This window comes from Gymnoscopelus braueri (assembly GCF_963280865.1).
Source record: "Gymnoscopelus braueri genome assembly, chromosome: 1".
Taxonomy (NCBI): Eukaryota; Metazoa; Chordata; class Actinopteri; order Myctophiformes; family Myctophidae; genus Gymnoscopelus; species Gymnoscopelus braueri.
The window spans coordinates 31,600,174-31,622,770 of record NC_137603.1 but is presented as its reverse complement, the minus strand read 5'-3'; the positions used below and the strand labels follow the sequence as shown (position 1 = coordinate 31,622,770).

Sequence of the window (22,597 nt, the reverse complement as noted above, 5' to 3'; positions counted from 1 at the left end):
CACCTTATATATTGTCTTTGTACACGTACGGAGATGTACGGGCTTCACTGGTGAAAGTGCAGGATGCACTGGGGGGTACTAGCCAAGACTATCGTATATACGAAAGTAAAAGTCAGACTATCAAATATCATATCAAATCATAATCTCTATGATAGTCTTGATCCAAGGCCAAGTCTTCTACTCTAATAATGTAGAATAATGCTACAAGGTTATGTACCGGTATTTCATTGGGAAGTCTATAAAATGTGGAATTTGTGATCCTACAGGTTGATCCCATAGGTTCAAGAGACAGCTGACCAGCTCAACCAAAACACAACAATCCACGGTGTCCACATGGCAGGTAAACTACAACACGGAATACAACAAAGTGCATTGCACATTTTGGATGTGCGACTAATAGGGGTAAAATAAGGCTCATTTCTAGGCTACAGGATGTCCCATAATGATATGGGACACATTTTAAATGAAAGTAACTTAGATTATAATAATGACATTGAGTACAAAATATATGTATTACATATTGTAAAGGACAAGAGTTCATCATATTATCCAAGAAAGTAATATTATATGCCTTCTTATTCTATTATATAGGCTATAAATAAAATATCTCTGCTGTTCGGCCGGAACCAGCTAAATCCAAAATGGTAATTGTTCAGGAAATGAAAAACAAAATATCAATTTTTCAGAAAATGAAGAAAACCTTATATTTTTAAAACAAAGCAATACTGCCTCATCAAACTTGGTATTGTGACTTTATATATTATCAGATACTTGCATGTGTCATTATATTATCACCACTTTACCCAACTCCAGTGCAAGTGGAGTTAGGAGGTTTTGTCCATCATTGATAAGAACAGCTGGCAATGGATCTCAAAGCTCACAACACATCACAACGCATTGTGAGCTTGGAGATCAGCTATTTATGGTGAGCGCCATCCTCATATACTATAGATCAAGCTGAATTCTGTACTTAAACAACTTTTATTTTAACATGCATTGTAAACAACCATGGATCTAACTGTTACCACTGTTGTTCTTCTACAGTTGAGTGCAACAAACAATTCTGCCTCAATACTCAATCATGTATTTAACAAAAGCGATCATGGCACAGCAACAATAAATAAATGGCATATAAATACAAAATACATTCATGAAAAATAGAATCTGTCAAATCTGTAGCCTACTGCACTAACAATAACAACCACAGTTGAATTTACCTATCATATACCTATCAACATTTTATTATCACACTGTTGTGTGTTGTGTGTTGCGTGTGTGTGGTGGGTGTTTCTTAGTGCTTTAGATTGTCATAAAAGCTGTGAAAGTCTTTTGGCATGATCTCCTTGAGCTCTTGGAGATGTTTGAAACAAACTTCTGCACACTCTCATTCTCTGTCCATTAACATTTAAAAAGAAAACACGAGCAGATGACCTTTGTGAAGACACCCTTCTCCTCTTTACTGGGGTGACATCTATCAAACCTTGCACATACATTCTCTTCTCTTCCCAGTTTATGTTCTCCCAAAAGCATTGAAAAATCTTCTCCCTGTCTGCCTCATACAGAGCAGAGCTTCTCGAGAGCCTGAGAGGAGGGGGGAGTTGTTTGTTTTTGACGGACAGTTTGAGGGTCCAATGGAGTTAGGAGTTTTCGTCAGAGGCGCTTTTTAATACTTTTCATATGTTATTATTAAAAAAAAAATTACACAGATGTAGAGGGGGTTCAATAGCGTTGATTTATGAAAAAAAAAAAAAAAAAAAAATGAAAATGGAGTTAGCTGGTCCCGGCTGGACACTGACGATATAATGTATGAAGTAAATATGTAAATGTATGCAATTTCTGTTGAAGTCCATGACATTATGAGGGTCCACTATCTTTAAAAATGAATGAATAAATAGATAAATAAACACAGGTTTTAAATGCAGAGGAATGACCATGCTCTTGAAAAGTAACAACACAATGTGTCCCATCTTTATGAGACACCCGTCCTACAGCTCTACACAAATCTGAAAATATGTCACTTTCGATTAGTGTCTGGAAAGATTCCAAGTTCCCTGGGTCGACAACAGCACTGACGGATGCCATGCTATATTGTTCATTAGTGTTGTTAAGCATTATCAGTAATACAGTGTAATACCATCATGAGCAGTGGTTCTCAGAGTGATGGGTTCCAGGGGGTCCCCAGCAAAATGAGGAACATGTTTGACCACTTTAACCCTATTAAAAACTGAAGCTCACAATATTTCATATCGTCTCTGTCGGGTGGAAACCTCATACAGTATGTCCAAAACTGTTACTTTTCAGGATCCATTCAGGATTTGATGCTTTTGTGTGACGCTGTAGGTATGATCAAGTATGGCGTTAATTTACAAAAAAACACAAAAAGTTAAAATGTGGAGATAGGAGGTTTCTGCCCGACAGCAACGATATGGTTATGGTAACCATATAACCATTTACTATGTGTCTGACTTGTAACTTATGTGATGTTGCAGAGCCTAACTTCCCCCCGCTGCCTGGGTTCATCCCATTGAAGCCATGCTTCTACCAGGACTTTGAGGAGATCCCTGAGCATCACCGCGTCATGTGCAAGAGAATGTACCACCTGTGGATCTGTAAGTGACCCTGCTTCAAAGTATAAAATAGGTCTTCACTGGTTAATGATGTATGTGTCGTAATAATAATATAAATCTACAATGTAACTTGTTATCAAAGTTGTCAAAGGATTTGTAGTGGAGTAATATGAACAATATTTGCCTAAATGTCTCAATAGAAGAGCAGGGAGACAAAATACAACCACCCAAATTGTTATATTGCACTACCATACAGATTGGACAACACTACATTTTATTCATAACATAAAAGTTACATAGTGCCGCTTTAAGTACAGTACTAATGTAGGCTACTTCGTTATTTTCCACCACTGACTGCAACCCCCTTTAACCACTTTAACACTGATGTCCCTATTTTGGGCATGTCATTATACTGTAGGTGAAATGTAAGACAATGTTCGATATCGATCCATTCAATGTTCATGAATAATGTCTTTTTGAACTGTGATAGCAAAGGGGGTTTATTAAGCCATGGGGGGAAACGAACAACCAACGAAACATTGCAGGAGGAATATTCCCTTTTATGTTCTGCAGAACAGGCTAAAAAATAATGAATAAATAAATCTCAATTCCCAAGAATCAGAATCCAGAAGAACAGAACCAGAAACAGCCTCATTGTCATATGGCAGGTTTTACAGGTGTGAAGTAGTGGGTGAAAGTATTCTTTCCGCGTGCCCTCCATCAAGAGAGAGGATAGGAGAGAAAGAAACCTGGTAAAATAATTCAAGTCAAAGTAAGCTGGAATGAAACATTCATTGGCACGTTCAGTAATTACTGTTAGTATTGATCATCTTCAACGTCTCTAACACAATTGGATCAAACAATATCAATAGAATGAAACTTAATAGAAAACTATGATAAGGATCATTTGTCTCCCAAATTCAGAAACAAGTGAGCCAAATTTCCATTTTAATTTAATCCCACCTTGAGTGGCCTCACATAATTGGACATTGGATACGGTAATCTTTCATTGTTGTTACTGGCTATTATGTTCTCCCTCTACAGATTGCAGTAAATGATAAACATGATCAGGTATTTCATGTATCCAATTTGAATTCAGCTATGCTTAATCCTAACTTTTCTGTAACCGTCTTTCTTGTTTTTGGATACTCCATTTATTGTCTTAATTCCACTAAATCCACCCCAATTGCTTTCCTTACATTCATTGTTTGTTTCACATTTATTTGGATATTTCCCACTCAGCAACTATTGCATGCCTGTCTGGCCAAGGGTTTTTCTTACAAGCATGTCCCTGCTTGATTACAGTGGTTCTCAAACTTTTTCATATCATATATTCATATATTTGGCCAAGGACCCCCATCTGAACATAATTTGTTCCAGGAACCCCCAAACAAGATTGTATTTAAATGTTTCTAAAATATTTCCCCATTTTTCACATATGTTTCAAGATTTGTTGAAAATAGCAGATCGACAAGCTCACAATGTGTCGTGATGACTCGCGATGTGACACGTTGTGAGCATGCAAATTGGCTATTTTCATTATTTTTTAACGAGACCATTGTGCAATGAAGTATGAAATAATGCTTATGTGGTTAATTGATTTGTTGATATATATTTTTATTAAAAAAAACAGCTTCTCGTTTATTCAATTAATCGAAACGTAATCGATAGAAAATAGTCAATAATTGCAGCCCTAGATGGAGAGATGGGTTGTACAATGTTTGCTGCTGCTTACTAACTAACTTGTGTAATGATGAGGAGACAGGGGCAAGCTGAAACAAGTTAACAAAATGCCACGTTTGAATTAATAGCCAAGTTTCATGATTACATAATTGTGATAAACATAACATCACACTTACTTTGGATTGATTGTGCAGCCTTAATCATTGTCTATTCAGGAGATGGAAACACTACTAATGGCTGTCTCAATTCAGCTGGGGCTGGTTCGCTCTCACATAGAAGCCTCTTTCCTCGGTAGACAGATAATTGAAGGAGATTTGCTCCCTTTTGGCTGCGGAGTGAAGCAAGCTGCACTCGAGGTGTTCACAACACAGCTCCAATTAGATTCACTTACGGTGTTGGGGGAAGATGACTGCATATTAATTACATCACACTGTGTAAATAGAGAAACATCACCAGAAAATTTAATCTAGGACAGTAGCAAGAGAGAAAGTTCAGCAGCAGCTTTGCTGTAGCATTACATTTAACAAAAGTGTTCCTGGTCTTGATTTTCATATCTTCGCACCCAGTCTGCATTCTTTATCTGTGTCTCTGTGCGCCTGTATCATCTCTGTCGGATGGAAACCTCACATGTTACTGTTATTTCAAATTCAAAAACAGTGAAAGTAGCAGATCTACAAGCTACAAGCTTGCGGATATGCGATAGGTAGGGTGTTAATTTACGAAGAGGTTTCTGCCCGACAGCGACAATATGCATGTGTGCAACTGTGCATGCGTGGGTGTGCAATGCATGCATGTATGTGTGTTTGGGTGGGTTTATGCTCAGGCTAAAAATACTTATTTATACTCCAAAAAATGTTTTCAGCGAGCGGGCACAGTCATACAATAAAGCTTAAATGAGTCTTTACAATGACGTGCGTTTTGCTGTTGCAGTGAACAGTGTCACACTAGCGGTGAATCTAGTGGGCTGCTTTGCCTGGATGTTTGGTGGAGGAGGAGTGACCAACTTTGGCCTGGCCATCGTATGGCTGCTCATGTTTACTCCATGTTCCTACGTCTGCTGGTTCAGGACCCTCTACAAGGCTTTCAAGTAAGTTTTCCACGCCACCACCCGCCACGCCAACTCTAATGTCGATTATGGCAAATTTAATACAATAATTGAAAATTGAAATTGAAAACATTCGATACTATTTTGGACATGTCATTACAGGTCAAAATGTTCTGAAAAGTTCTAAAACTTTCTATAAATAATGAAAATAGCTGCTCTACAAGCTCACAACAAGCTTTTTTTATCCCCAACACTGTTCTGTGACAAAGTATAAAATAATGCCTGAGTGGTTATGATCGATTCATTGATATATACTTTTTTTTCTTCAAAGAACGATTATTTGATTAATCAAAAAAGTAATCAATTGAATAATCAATGGCGTCCCTGTTTTAGGCATGTCATAATGGCATCATGTAAAAAAATGTATTGCTTAACTAGCCGATCTAAAGGCTCACAACGCATCACAATGCTCACACATTGCGAGCTTGTAGATCGGGTATTTTTGGGCATTTGTCCTACAACGAAGTATAAAAGGTCTGAAGTGGTTTAACGGCTCACATTGGGCTTTTCCTCCAGGTCTGACAGCTCCTTCAACTTCATGGCGTTCTTCTTCGTCTTCATGGCTCAGGTGGGCATCGCCATCATCCAGAGCATCGGCATCCCTGGATGGGGCGTATGGTAAGAACACAGTCTGAGGAAATCGGACTCTCTCTTTCCCAGGTGTTTCGCCCAGGTGGGCGTGGTTTTGATGCATAGTTTCTGTGAGGTTAGGGTTAGGCATAGCGTTTGTGAGGTTAGGGTTAGGCATGGCGTTTGTGAGGTTAGGGTTAGGGACGGGTTAAGGTTAGGTTTAGGCATAGTGTTTGTGAGGTTAGGGTTAAGGTTAGGTTTAGGCATAGAGTTTGTGGGGTTAAATTAACGCTGTACTTGATCATACTACAGCGTCACTCAAAAGCATCAAAAGACGCTACTTTTGCTGCAGTATGTTTGATTTTGAACATTTAAAAGTAACAGTTTTGGCCATATGAGGTTTCCACCCGACAGAGATGATTTGGTGTCTCTCCGGGACCCACAGAAATGCATTATGAATGAACCATTTAAGCCCTATTTCAAAATAGCGATGACAAATTTTGAGCTTACAGATCTGCTATTTTCGCTATTTCTTAATTTACATTTTGGTATCTCTTGGGGAAAAAAATATTAAATAATAGTAATGATAATAAAAATAATTATGGAAATTACAGAAACAAAACATTTTTGTATAAATAATAACTATTTGTTGTAACACGTAAAAAAAAAATATATTTTGCTCACGGCCCATGATAATGGGTCTGTGACCCCAAAACGTCTCCAGACCCGTTGGTTGGGACAACACTGTATTAGACCAGTAACTGTATTAGACCATGTATCGTCTCATCTTCATAATGAAACAAAACGGTGTCTGTGGACAGCGGTTTCTTCACCAGGTCACAGCCAGCGACCACAGAGCTCTAATTCTTATCAAACATTTAGAATGAGAGCAGTACGTCTATGTCATCCATATTGCCAAACGGCCCTGCTCTGTGCATGGCATTATTAATGACAGTGATTCACTAGCAGAAATTGGCCTCATATAAGTTTTATGTGATCTACTTATTCCATTTTGAGAGGCTGTTAACAGGTCCTCAAAATGTCACTTGACTTGTTTTTTGATGATCAGATATTATTATTATGACAGCTTCCATAAAGCTTATGAATGTCAACCTTTCGAACATGGGACAGCTTTATTCCTAGAGTATAAAACATTTAAACTTTGGTTCGCATACTCAAAAGCGATAAATAATCGTATATTAGTTATAGTCACCACTATCGTCGTCTTCAAAAACTAATTTCTCTCATAATTGTGTGACATTAATTCAAGTGTGATGCATTACTGTTTCCAATACTTCTTCTCCACTACAATTATTTGGCAGCTTTAGTTACTAGTTACTTTGCAGATTTAGATTATTAATATGAAACATTAATTAATATAGGCTATTGGAAAATTCAAATTTAATTTAGGCTATTCGAAAATAGCCGACCCTCAAGCTCACAACCCGTCTATTTCTGAAAAAGTTTGACAAATGTTGATTTTTTTTTAGTATTTTTACTTGGTTGTGTAACTATATTTTCACTTTGAGTACTTTTACTTTAGTAAAATTGTAAATGCAGGCCTTTTACTTAAATATATATTTTTAAATATTGCGGTATTTCTACTTTTACTTACAGTAAGTAAAAAAAAACTACAATCTGAGTACTTCCACCACTAAGATTACCAACTGTCCCGTAAAATACGGAATCGTCTTGTATTTGGAAACTAAAAGACGTGTCCCGTATTGAACTGATACGGGACGCACTTTGTTCCGTATTTCGGGATCGGGGAATAAATAAGAATGACAGGGCAAAGAAATTAACGTCAATTTCGCTGTCCTGCTTCCCTTCCTGTCCCCATCGTTACTGTGTGACTGTGTGAGCCACTTTCTCAAGACTATGTTAGGAGTCTGGTGTTTGAAGATGCGCTCAGCTCATTCATTGGCTCATTTACTCATGACACGACCAATGAAGAGAAGCACTTTCAGTGTTGCTAAGATACGCTGCTGCCCCATAGACTGTAGGGTAAAGTATACTATACATGATTAGAACATGCTTAAACATTCGACAATTAAGGTCTAATATTTCTACAATTGCTACAAATTCCTACATAACCTGTATATCCAGTCATGTTGGGGCATAAACAAGAAGTTGAAGGATAAGAATTAAATAATGATGTACCGTGCATGTTCACATCATGTATACCTTAAATAACTATTTGATTTTTTTTTAATTAAATGTTTTTTATACATTTTACATTTTGGACATCAAGGTGCCCAGATGTTCCTAGTGCCCACCTATCCTCTATCTATCCGATTTGAACATGCTTATAGAACATATTAAGGCCTAATTTCAACAATTGCTATAAAACCTGTCCATGTCATTATGACATAAACAATAAATTGAAAGGTACATTTTGGAGGTTCAAATCATGTATAGCATAGGCTACTTAACATTATTTCATACCATTTTCCAAAGCATACTTTTATTCTTTACTTTTTAACATTTTGCAAACAACTGCCAATGTCAAACTGCAAAACATACAGTACACAATACATATCTGGTGTATGGCTGAAGCATTGCATTTCATTTCCTTGTGATTATGGTATGACTAGAACTTGTTACAACCGTGTGATGCAGTAGCCTAATGCAGGTGTAAAAGGAAAAGGTGTCCCTTCTTTTTATTTATGTGAGTTGGCAACCCTATCCACCACTAATTACTGTAGTTGTTATGGTCTGTTTGTACCAGTTTTGTACCTATTGTTGCTTGTTTTTTAAGTTTTTTTGTGGGGACTGTGGATGAAAATTAGCATCATTGCTAAGTCCGGTGTATTTACATTACATTATGACCGCATATTATCGTTCATTAATATGTGGTGTCCCGTCTAAATTAACAAAGTAATAAAGTAATGTTCCCTTTTCAGTGGCTGGCTGGCGACCCTCTCCTTCTTTAGTTATAACATTTTTATAGCGCTGATCATGCTGGTTCCCACCATCATGTTCACCGCTGTGGCCGTGCTGTCCTTCATCGCTCTAACAAAGGTAAGACAGCCCTGTTAGCACATATCGTCGCTGTCGGGCAGAAACCTCTTATCTCCATGTTTTAACTTTTTGTGTTTTTTCACAAATTATTAATGTCCTACTTGATCATACTACAGCGTCATCAAAAGTAGCAGATCCGCAAGTTTGAAACGCGCCATACAGTATGAGGTTTTCACCCGACGGTGCACTATAGTACATGACTGCTGCTGCAGTTAAAGATATTTTCGTTAAAAAGTTATAGCTCTATATTCTGATAATAATAATTGCTATGGAGTGGCATCTCCCTGTCTCTCCAGCTCTTTAACTCATTGACTGCCAAAAAAAAAAAAAACGTGATCCAAAAATGTACTGCTCCATTCACTTCCTGGTTAACTTATTACTTAAAAATCCTGTATCTCGGCTCCTGTGTTGTTGTTTTTTTGCCGAAACATGCTATTTTTAATGGCATATAACAAGCGAATGGGAGGTTTGAGTTCTCTCTCCTGATTGGATAAAATTGGTATTCTGACCTGAAAATGTATTTTCTGAGAGCTGGAGAGACTGGGAGACCCATGTTACTGAACAAATTGTCAAACACTCTATAGCAATGATTACTATCTGAATATAGAGCTATTTGACACACATTTTAACAACAACAATAACAACAAAAGAACGGACTCACTTACTGCACCTTCAAATAGTTTTGCCTGTGGGTGGATGCGTGCTCTCTTTAGTATCATAGGATAGGAGTTTGATCAGTGGCCACAGTGGTAAAAAAAAAAACCTATAGCTTTATTCAGAAGTCAGGAAGAGGTAGGGGGTATGCAGATTTCTGAGTGGACTAACGGATCTCTTAGGTTATGTTCACGTCTGAAGGAAGGAGATCAGTGGGGGGGGGCTCTGCTGAGGATATCCCAGTGTTTGACAATGCTTTGTTTAATCTTGTCTGGAATCCCATTGAATTATGTGAAGAAGCAGTTAGATGGTCTTAGGGAGGTGTGGCTTTCATAGGACATTGCTCTCTGATAGGCTGTGTTAAATGTAGTGTACGTGATATTTTTATTAGTTAAAACAAACGTTTTTATTTTGTGTGAAAAGGTTAAAGCTTTATATTCTGACAGTAATCATCTTGCTGTAGAGCAGGGGTGTCAAACTCATTTTGGGGTTGGGGCCAGATTGGTCAAATGGTGACTTGAGGTGGGCCGGAACCAGTTGCGGACGCACATGCGCGCTCACACGCACTCAGGCACATGCTACTAACTATGCATATCATTTTTAATGTATTAAGAAGAATAGCTACTTTAATTATTGACATTAAAAACAAACAATGCAATTTGTAATAATAATAATAATAATAATAATAATAATAATAATAATAATAATAATAATAATAATAATAATGATAATAATAATAAACCATTTTAAGTAGAATAATTCAATTTGAAGTTAAACAATACCTGGTAATGTGTGTGGGTGGTTAAATAATTAGATTTATAGAACAACAGTGGTGTAAAGTAACTAATTACATTTACTCAAGTACTGTACCTAAGATTTGACGTATTTTTACTTTACTAGAGTATTTCCAATTTCCAGTACTTTTACTTCTACTCCACTACATCTCAGTCACTGCTGTGACATAACAGTATATCACTTTAAAAATGTTTTATGAAGATTAGCTACTTTAATTATTGACATTAAAAACAAACAATGCAATTTGTGATAATAATAATAGTAATAATAATAATAATAATAATAATAATAATAATAATAATTGTAATAATAATGATAATAATAATAAACCATTTTAAGTAGAATAATTCAATTTGAAGTTAAACAATACCTGGTAGTGTGGGTGGTTAAATAATTAGATTTATAGAACAACAGTGGTGTAAAGTAACTAATTACATTTACTCAAGTACTGTACCTAAGTAAAGATTTGACGTATTTTTACTTTACTAGAGTATTTCCAATTTCCAGTACTTTTACTTCTACTCCACTACATCTCACTTATCATAACTATAATCCATATTTAGATCAGTTATTTAAAACTAAAGTTTATTTATTGTGTAGAATTATTTATTTACTATTGTGTAGTAATATAATACAATATGTCTCAAAACATTAGCATGCCATACAGTTGAATTATTGCAAATTAAAATAGAAAAAGTGCTCCTCGGAGTACAGGTCTCCGCCAGGTCAGGTAGGTTATTTTGGCCTCCTGGTGGCGCTATAATAGGCCAATGTGAAAAGTGTGCCATTTATTCCTAGGCCGTGCACGGCAATCGGACACTGCATGCATGATTTGAGGCATTTTGTTCTAAAAATGTGTTTTACTAAATTTGACCTGCTGGTGGTGCTATAACAGAAACAAAACAAAGGTATGGCTCGCAACTCACTTTGATGCTCCAGGTTTTATTTCACAATACAGCTGATACGACGTTTCGACCCTTTCGGTCTTTTTCAAGTACTTGAAAAAGACCGAAAGGGTCGAAACGTCGTATCAGCTGTATTGTGAAATAAAACCTGGAGCATCAAAGTGAGTTGCGAGCCATACCTTTGTTTTATTATTACTGTTTTTACAGTTTAAAGCTCAGCGCCAAGGAACGGAGGATGTGCGTTGTCTATGTTTCTCGCTATAACAGAAACACACACACACACACACACACACACACACACACACACACACACACACACACACACACACACACAGAAAGACTGGTGACGCGAGGTTACATACACGCGCGCACACACACACACACACACACACACACAATCAAAGTCAAGCGTTCACAGCTGGTGTTAATTATTTTGCCCTACAAACTATCATTGACTAACCTACGAATGTTACACCCTCTGACAAGTGGATTCTAGTTCAAGATGAGAACAGTTACATAGGAAGGCTATTCCTTTCTCACTACCTTCAGTTGAGACGCTGCTGTGTGAGGGGGGAGAGGTGAGGGGGGCGAGGTGAGGGGGGCGAGGTGAGGGGAGAAATGCAGCTACTCTACTCCTCAGACGAGAGACCCAACGGATATATACTTCTCCATACAACGGTGTTTTACCGGATTTGTGATGCTGTTGAAAAAGCGCTCTCCAGTAGCCTACAGGTAGAGTTGAATGGTGATGGTCCTCTGTATGTTAATGACCTTGGCTGTGGCTTCACGGCTTGGCCATTGTTCTCATAGAACAAGTTTGTCCAGTATTCAGACCCACTGACCAGGCAGCCTAAGAAGCTGCTGGGCGCTGCCGTTTTTTTCTGCCTTTTTTTTTCTCTCATTTTATTTTTTTCATTAGAGGTAGTATAAATGGCGTTTTCTCAAATCACCTCGCGGGCCAGATTTGACGACGTCGCGGGCCACAAACGGCCCGCGAAACACCAGTTTGACATGGCTGCTGTAGAGTGTTTATTTAGTAACAGAGGTCTCCACGACTCTCCATCTCTTTAACCCATTCAAACCAGGAAAGCATCTGTGTCATTTTAGATGTTAGCTATATATATATATATATATATATAGCAACATACGTTTTTCAGAAACGATTAGGATTTAGAACAGTGGTTTAGAACAGTGGTTCTCAAAAATAGCAGATATACAAGCTATACAAATATCTGTGCCATTTTACATTTTTGCATTGGCTATTCAAAAATAGCAGATCTAGAAGCTCATAGCGCATAACTTTGTGCCACGCTGCAAGCTTGTACATCAGCTATTTTTGAGCATTTTCACAAATTCTTGGGGGTCCCTGGCACAAAACATTTTCAGATGGGGGTCCGCTGCCAAATACACTTTGGGTGTCCTTGGCACGAAAAAGACAGGGAGACCCTGTTACTGAACAGCACTCTAGTAATGATTGCTAATTAAAATCACTTACTGCATCTTTAATGCATGCCATAGTCTCTGTCTCTACAGTGTTCCTTCATTGTAATGGCTTTAGCATGGAAAACATTGTCAAAGCTACAGTTTCCAAGCAATCTTTAAAAAAACAAAAACTGACCAACAGGGATATTATTAAGAGATGTTTAGAGTGATTCATATTGGTGTGTTTCTACTCAAGGATTTTCAAAAAATCGTTTCTCGCATCCCATCACCTTTATAGATAGTAAGGTCTACAATGTTGTAAAAGACAGGTAGCCAGATACTCATTGAGATTGTTGGTATTCCTTTCTAGATAACCACCATATTGTTGCTGTCGGGCAGAAACCTCATATCTCCAAATTTTTACTTTTGTGTTTTTTTCGTAAAATTAATGCCCCCTTCTTGATCATACTACAGCGTCACACTAAAGTATCCAAAATGGCAGATCTGCAAGCTCCAAACACGTTTCGTTTTGTTTGTAGATCTTCTACTTTAGATTTTTTTTCATTTGAATCCTACATTTCTTTTGGACATATGAGGTTTCCACCCGACAGACGATATCATCAGCATATCTCTTAAATGGAGCAAGTTCCAATAGAAAAGGATTATAGGGGTTGTTCTTCGCCGCATACTGTACAATGCAGCAAAGGAGATTATTTGCCTCAGGCAGGATTGAAGGTAATGTTTGCCAGAGCATTTGATAAAGCTCATGGACAGGATCATTTCTGTCAGTCAATGTCAACAGAAAGTCTATATCGGGCAATAATAAACCTTCAAGATGTTTGTCAGGGTAACGGGGGAAAGATGTTCTATACCAATATGGTGAGGAATATACTGTATATAGGCTCTGTACATCAAAGGAAACTAATACAGGTATATCATCTTAAAGTGATCCCCGAGGGGAAAGTACTTCTCTGCATTTGATCCGTCCAATTAGGAGCAGTGTGCTGCTCCGTGTGGGCGCACAGGGAGCAATTAGTGGTTCGGTGCCTTGCTCATAGGGACACCTCGACACCAAGGTATGGAGGAGCAAACCGGAGACCTCCCAATTCCCTCTCTTTTCCAATTGTGTCCCCTCCCCCTGCGCCCACTTTGAAAACATGTGCTTTAGGACAGTGGTTCTCAAACCTTTTCATGTGAAGGACCCCCAAATTTATATATATTTGGCCGCGGACCCCCCATCTGAAAAGGTCTTGTGCCTGGACGCCATAGAAGAGAAGGTTTATGTTAAAAATTAGAAATTAAAAGTTTGTCAAAATAGCAGATGGACATGTAGCTGGGGACCCCCTGGCCCCCTGGAAGCACCCCCCCCCCTCAAAAATAAAAAAAACTGCACGAATAGGGCACCAAAGTCTGACCAATTCCCATAGACGTGTTTCATATCCTGCCGGTTTGACTGAAGGTTTGATATGAAGCATCAACTGACGGCAAGAAAACGCTAATGTTACCACCGCCAAATTAATAACATTTTCGCCAGAAACAGGCTGTATCAAATATGAGTGACTGACTATCGTAAACGTTACAGAGTCACCTCCCTGACAATATCGCTGGGACAGTTTGTTTATTTTTGGATTCTAAGATGACCCAATGTTATTCTCCATAGAGAAATTACTTGACCCAGGCGATGAACGAGTGACGCCAGGACTCCGGTACTCTATAGGATATTTAGTAATGAGGAAGTTATTTTCTTTTTCAGTAATCCATTCTTTTGAAGGACGTGTCGGGGAAATCATCAATCTTTTTTTCTCAATCATTCATATAGGGTCAGAGCTTAGAGGCAAATAACAGCTGACAGTTGGCTCATACAGTAATACTAGCATCATTTAATATATGACGTTCATCATGACTATAGAGCCCTCTTCATCAGCTGATTGAACAATGATGTCATTTGTCCTTTCGGATTCATGTAAATGCTTTTAACGCAGCGTTTGACAGATTGCATTTGGCAGGAGAAACATTCTGACATGTTTGAGCTAAATGGCTCTCCACTAATTATAACTATCTGTGATATAACAGTTGTGATATAACAGTGGGACTAAGGTTAGAGGAGGCTATACAAATGATGTCTTCCTTAAAAAAAAAAAAAAATTATGGGTCGCGAGTGAATCTCCTTTTTTCCATTTCCTACATTAAAAAATAAATTTAAATATTTATATTATTTCAAAAGATTTAAAAAAGTTTAAACAAAAACATGACATCTTTCCATTGATTAAAAACAATTCCAACATAAGTATTTCATAAATGCTTTTACATTAAAAAAAATCCCACCTCTGCGTCTCCTGTTGTGTGTGTATAGATCCATAACTTCTACCGCGGCAGTGGGAACAGCATGTCCAGAGCCCAGGAGGAGTGGACCACAGGAGCCTGGAAGAACCCCATGGTCCAACAGGCTGCCATGGGCGCAGCTGCAGGAGCCATGCAACAAGATCAGTACACTCCACCACAACATACTGACAACCAGATGTAACCACTCCAAAAAAAGGAACGGGGGTATTGAACAGATGGAGGGTGCGTGTTTAAGAGTCTGTTACATTCATCTCCACAAATTCAAGAGGTTTTTTCCAAAGAGCAGAAGTTGTGGTGTTTATCAGTGTTCAACATGCACAAAGCCGCCGCACCTGTGTATTTCAAGTAGCTACTTCAGTAACAGTTCCTTATATCTTTTTGCCTTTTCAGGCATTTTATTCTCTTTTGGTATTAACTAAAACTCTGAATTTCTTGCTTTGCCAACACTCCATGTTGGCTTGAACCACTGAATTACAGGTTTGCAGCTACAATATCGTCTCTGTCGTGTGGAAACCATTATGTCCAAAGTAGGGCATTAATATGCGAAAAAACACACAAAGTTAAAATATGGAGATGAGAGGTTTCTGCCCGACAGCAACGATATATTAAATACATTTTTGTAAAGTTATTTGGGGGCATTTTTATGGTTTATTTTGATAGGAGAGTGTAGAGAGACAGAAAACCTATAGGGCAGAGAGAGGAGAGACATGCGAGTTGCGATGGTAAGTGGACTCAAACTCGGGTCCTACTCTGATTGAGCGTATGATATGTGCACTAGCTGGCTGAGAAACCAGGCACTCCATGTATCTATAGGTTTATAACGTCTCACGGTTTGTACCGTTTTGGAAGTCGAATGGATCTCTTACTGTAGTTTTGGATGTGAATTACTTTTAGTGGCTCCATTGTGAGAGATGTATGCTTGCTGATGTATTGTATGTGTTGATAAAAAAATATAAGATATATATTTGTATTCCAAAATGCTGGTTTAAGTATTTTTATGAAAGTATGTAAACATAATACGCACAGTAGCCTATAGCTTTAAGGTGAGATGATTTTAGCATCTACTTACTTATAATACTGTCGTAACATAGACTTCTCTTCATGTCTGAGGACAGATTCAGAGAGATAGGATAGCCTCGTGGTACTTGGCTGCACTACACTACTATGCAATATAACTACTGTAGTTGCACTATGAAATGAGAGAAAGCCTATTGCAATGGCAATGAGTGAGTCTGTGGTGTATTACAAGAGCAAACATGTCTAAAATTCATGTTTGTCAATCTCCAACAGCTCAAATACAAAAACTGTAACATGATCTGTTCAGGAACTTCGTAGACCAACTGATGGACAGATGGACGTTAATAGCTCACATGCAAATCAACCACTTGAACCCCAGCATCCAAAAATTCTTTGCCGAAGAAATTTGGTGTAGACGGGGGGAAAAAACGGTCTAAGAACCGTTCCAACGAGGGTTCAAGTGGTTAAAGTGACTTGTTCGTAACTTTTATACAATGATTTGCTTGAAAGACATTTTTAAGTTGGTTGAAGCAGCAATTTATAAATGTATATGTATCTACAGTACTAGTGAATCTAGACAAACTGTCTTTTTTGTTGTTGCAAATGACCAACATGACAAACCCTGGAAAGAAACCAGATTGAATTCACTATACTGCACTGGGATATAATACAGTATACACTTTGTTTTCTTCATGTAACAGTTTTGTACTGAATGTCTTTTTAGTAAACACCTTTTTTTTAATCAAGTTGTGTCAAGTCAGGATACTGTACAGCTCATGCTGTATGACTGCATGGCCACTGAGGGATGGTAGTGTTTCAGTGTGAAATAAACTTGTTGTAAATGTTAAATCTCTGCCTCCATAAATCCTTCATAGACCACCTCTTTTCAGAAACCTCTCATCTCTATATTTTTTACTTCGTTTTTTTCGTAAATGTAATGCCCTACTTGATCATACTACAGCGTCACACAAAAGTATCAAAAATAGCAGATCTACAAGCTCAAAAACACAAAAAGTTAGTGATGCGTTTTGAGCCTTGTATAGTCCCCTGAGTAGGTCCTGTATTTTAATAAAACCTAATTCGTACCGTTGTTGTCCATGGCAAAGAAAACAGTGGCGCTACATGTTCTGTGTATTCACTGGAAATATGGATGTATTTTTAAAACCTCAAATGTAATAAGCTATTTAGCTGTATCAGATACAGTATATATATAGGCCTACTAATGTATTCCCGGCCATTTTAACCATTTTTAAAAGATTATTCTGAATCACTCAATGCTGTTATTTCTTCCCATATACCAGATTTAAATATATACATTTTTTGGTGCTTTAATTATCAAATCTGTTCATATCCATGTCTAGTTTGCAAACAGCTCCATAAATCCATTTTGTTTTTGTTTTTTTTGTGATCACTCAAGCACTTTGTTTTGTGTGGTGCCTATTTGTTTCCATTGTTGCTGAGATTTAGTTTGTTACATTTGCACCATTTAATCAAAATGTCATACTCAATCATTAAAATGGGATTTTAAATAGTTTCCAATACATTACACACAGCAAATGATGCTGTGCTACATTTAAACACTGGCAAGACAAAAAGGAGAGAAGAAAACTAAACTTAACATAATTCCAGTCTATGGCCTCTGGGTGGCAGTGTTGGTCCTTTGTAGCTAAAGTATAGCTCAATGAGCTGGGTGCTGAGATAAAAAAACAGTAACAGCACTGTTTCTCAATGTCAGGTCCAGGGACCGCCAGGGGTCTAAATCAGTGGTTTTCAACCTTTTCATGCCAAGGACCCCTAAATTGAAATACATTTGGCCGCGGACCCCCATCTGAAAATGTTTTTTGTATTCTTCAAACACTTGCATGTTCAAAAATAGCAGATCCTCAAGCTCGCAGCGAGCTTGTATATCTGCTATTTTTGAATAGCCAACGTATACAATAATGGATAAAGGGGTGAAAATGTATTAACAGCTTTTGCTGGGGACCCCCTGGAACCCCCCACAAGGACCACTGGTGGTCCCCGGACCACTGGTCTAAATGAACCCTTATGGGTCTGCAACTCTGAGAGTGTACACATGTAACCAAATGGGTCCATTATTTGGTTCCATTTGTACACTCTCAGAGACGGAGTTAAATGGACACTGAAGATTTAGCAGTGTAGATTGGGGTCCCAGAAAAACAAAAAAGGTATCAAATGGGGGTCTGTGGGCTAATGCATAATAAACTGGGGGTCCTTGAAATAAAAAAAGGCTGAGAATCACTGAACTAACTACTGGAACCCCAATCTACACTGTGAAATCCTCAGTGCTTAATTATTTAACTCTTAAGTGTGTACAAATGGAACCTGATGGACATGTAAGGGTCCATCAGGTTCCATGTGTACACTCTCTGAGTTACAGACCTGTAAGGGTCCAATTTGCGGTTGAGAACCAGCTCAATGAGCTGGATGCTCACTCACATACCAACCGTTATATCACCCTGCCACCAGGGGCACTACTGGACTTTTTTTCCCTTCCCCAAAGGATTTTCCCCCTGCACCTAGTCTGGGAGACTTCGCCTCAGAGCCTGGACGGACAGCAGGGGCGCGGCCACTGCGTTCTGATTAAAATCAACAGCCAATGAAGAAAAGGGGGCGGGATCCACATGCAGTGGGTGTTGCATGTAAATAGGAGCGACGGGAAGCAATTTCTCCTTGAGAAATTGCGGCCGCCATTGTTGTGTACTGCTGTTTGCCTCTCGTCGGACTGTTTAGACGAGTTGCACAGCTCTCAGAACCGGTAAGAGGCGTGTCCGCTCAGATTCTGAGCGTAAGTTACATCCCGTCCACAAATACCAGGGCTCTGGCCCAGAAGTTTCCTCGCCCCTCCCGTTTGTATGCGAGAGCTGGCGAAAACTTCTGGGAACTCAGATTACCCTGCACCATACAAGAGCACAGGAGAAAAATCGTTGCTGTCGGGCAGAAAACTCCTATCTCCAGATTAACGCCATACTTGATCACACTACAGCGTCACACAAAAGCATCAAAAGTAGCAGATCCACAAGCTCAAAACACAGCGCGAAGTGATGCGTTTCGAGCTTGTCGATCTGCTACTTTTGAATTTGAATTGTGAAAAGTAACAGTTTTGGACATACAGTCATACAGGACATACATCCTTCCACAATCCACACCTCCTGCATGGAGTGTGTACATGACCCGAGATGATGTTGGTTCGAATCCAGAACACAACACCGATGGTTTTGAGAATGTGGATTGTGGAAGTTAAATGGTGTATTTGTGGATAGGACTCTATATGGACAAACTTGTTATATCAACAAAACACATTGCATTCTGTTTGTGTGACATGCATGACGCAAAGGTTTTGAAAGTGAAACTGGCCAAAGTCACTGGCCACCTACTGTATGAGGTTTCCACCCGACAGAGACTAAGGAAGTGCAGAAAGATAGTTGAGGGTTTATTGAGCTGCTATATGGCTACAGGCTGTTTACATGTGTCTCTAATAACCTTAACTCGCTGGTAAACTCAAACCATACCCATTCCCCCAACACAATTTCACCCTTGACACGTTTCTGAGAAGGTGCCTCATCACTGATTAGATTTAGACCACTGCCTAGATGCCTGATGGCCTATAGCTGCCTCTCTCGCTGCGTCCACAAGTGAATTACTCTGAGAAGCTGACGATGAAATGACATGTGCCGATACAGGCACCCCAGAGGCAGTGTGGAAGAAGTACTGTGATTAGTTTTTTATTTAGTTTTTCTATTTGTCTTTTTTTTAATAAAGCAGATCTACAAGCTCACAACAAGGCCGTGTTTTGCGGCGAGTTGCGAGCTTGTAGAGCGGATATTTTTGAATAGCTTAAGCGTAGTATAGTATAGCTTATTGTTGTCACTGTTGGGTGGGAAACCTCATATGTCCAAAATTGTTACTTTTCAGGATTACAATTCAAAAGCATCAAAAGTAGCAGATCTACAAGCTCAAAACGAGTTGCTTCTGATGCTTTTGTGTAACACTGTAGTATGATCAAGTACTACTTGATCATAGGGCATTCATTTACGAAAAAAGAAAAAACGCAAAATGTTTGAATATGGAGATAAGAGGTTTCTGCCCGACAGCAACGCTTATAAGTACAGTACTTGAGTAAATGTACTTGGTTACTTTCCACCACTGCTCATGGGCCTGGATCTCCCTGTGTTAGAGAAGTGAATTACTAGAATCAGGGGATTAAATTACACATGCCGATACAGGCGCCCAGAGAAGCCGCCCCGGCAGCCTGCAACCATGCAGCGCTGTTATTGCCATGAACATGAATATTGTTGTTGTCGGGCAGAAACCTCCTATCTCCGTCTTCTAACTTCTTTTTTTTTTACACCCTGCTTGATCATACTACAGCATCACACAAAAAGCATCAAACGTAGCAGATCCACAAGCTCGAAACGCGGCGCTAAGCGAGGCGGTTCGTGCTTGTAGATCTGCTACTTTTGCCGTTTTTGAATTTGAATCCTGAAAAGTAACAGTTTTGGACATATGAGGTTTCCACCCGACAGAGACGAAATGTGTTGTTGTGTGTGTAGTGGCAGCCGAAGCCTTGTACCCGCAGGTAAACAAGACTGTTTGGTTGTCAGCCGCAGAATCATTCATAAATACACTGCAGTGTTGCTGCAGTGCTTTGTTCTCCTGTGTGTGTGAATCCTGTTGAATACCATGTGGATTTTTACCTGTGAAAGTGAACCTTGTGGACTAGTATGGTTGAACCTGACAAATAATGTTGATACTCTGTTTGCACTTTATCGTACAACATGCTGACACTCTTTTGCACCTTAGTGTCTAATCTCATGTACATATACCTGCTGCTATGTGGGCCTATGCCGAAGTGCTACCCAAGACAAAAATGGCAAGACCTGCCATCTCCGGTTTACCTCCCCTATCTGCGTGAAGTAGGTGGACGCCTGTTTAGGAGACCGGAAGCAGGTTGGAGTCTATTAATGCCAATGGAAGAGTGAACGTGAACACAGCTTCTGAACGACGGTGCGCGCTGCGAGGCGTTGTGAACTTGTAGATCGGCTATTTTCTGAGTGTTGGTGTAGAGGGAAAAAGAGCAGACCAAATACAGAGCCAACGGTCAAGTTGACTAAATATTGAGGGTTTAAAAGGTCTGACATGAATCCAACATATTCATGTCTATGAAGCCATATGAAAATCTATAAAAAACGTTATTCTGCAACACAATTTTATACAATATGTAGTGGGGGTCCCCGCTTCATCTCTCTCCCAGCTATAGGGGTCCTTGACCTGAAAAAGGTTGAAGACCCCTGGACTATGGCATATTGGGTGTCCATTAGTTCAAATGGGACCCATAATTGGATTACATTTGTACACTCTCAGAGTGACAGACAGACCTGTGAGGGTCCATTTAGAACCCCTGGTGGTCCCCGGACCACCACGTTGAGAACCAGCGCAATAGATCTCAGGGTTTTGACCCACGCCTCCCTGCGCCCAGCCCACCCTTCCTCACAGTGTTTTGATTGCCGTAGTCATGGCAAAACAGCAAAGGATTGCCTAATCTGTAAACACAAGTCTTCCCCATGAGCAGTCAAGCTGAAATGAGAGGGGAGGGTGGGGGTGTGGATGGGGTAGGGTGGGGTCCACAGAAAGACCACTGTATGACCTGTAAGTGGACTGAACAGAGAGTCTGTGTTTCAGCACTAGTCTGGAGAGAAGGGAATTCGTCGTTGCTGTCGGGTGGAAACCGTCCAAAACCATTCCTTTTTGATTAGCCTACTATTTAAAAAAAAACGATTTAATGAAAATATCCGATCTACATGCTCACAACGCATCGCTACGCGCTGTGAGCATGTAGATCGTCTATTTTCACCTTTGCGTGACAGTCTTGTATGATGTATTGTATTTCTATTTTTCCCCGTAAATAGATGCCCTTACTTGATCATACTACAGCGTCACACAAAAGCATCAAAAGTAGCAGATTTACAAGCTCGAAACTTGACTCGTCTCTGTCCATCCGACAGAGACGATCTACTTTGTCGTACTACAAATAATGAAAATAGCCGGTTCTAGACCTGCTATTTTGGCTGTTGTTGATGTTAAATCCCTACATTCAGTAATCATTGCTAATTTGCTATAGGTTGTTTGTTCAGGAACAGCCGTCTCGCCGTCTCTCCAGCTCTTAATAAACAGGAAACACATTTTCAGGTGTGTCGCCAATTTCAGCCAATCACTAGAGAATACCTTTTTATCAGCTTCAATTTATAGTGTTCCAATGTTGTCTTCTCACTTCTTTGTGTCATCACTTCCAATTCCACTTGTTTATCATGCATCCTGTATGAATGAATGAATGAATGAATGAATGAATGAATGAATGAATTTTTATTTTCGTGTCTTGTCAAAAAGACCCATCCCTTACGGGATTATTAGACACCAAAACATAAATAAACAATATCAAGTTCTCTTCATAGAACACTGCACAAAGGAAAACGTTTGGCAAACACCCAAAACAAAAC

General features: G+C 39.1%; 1 protein-coding gene across 1 annotated transcript; it reads left to right on the top strand.

Moving 5' to 3' along the window:
- Positions 1-333: 333 nt before the first annotated feature.
- scamp5b (secretory carrier membrane protein 5b) lies at positions 334-15,246 on the top strand (the record flags this gene model as incomplete). Its single annotated transcript, XM_080432807.1, has 6 exons — positions 334-340; positions 2,490-2,609; positions 5,181-5,337; positions 5,872-5,973; positions 8,829-8,946; positions 15,076-15,246. The coding sequence occupies 6 exons, from the start codon at positions 334-336 to the stop codon at positions 15,244-15,246; spliced, it is 675 nt and encodes a 224-aa protein (XP_080288933.1).
- Between the last annotated feature and the right edge of the window lie 7,351 nt (positions 15,247-22,597).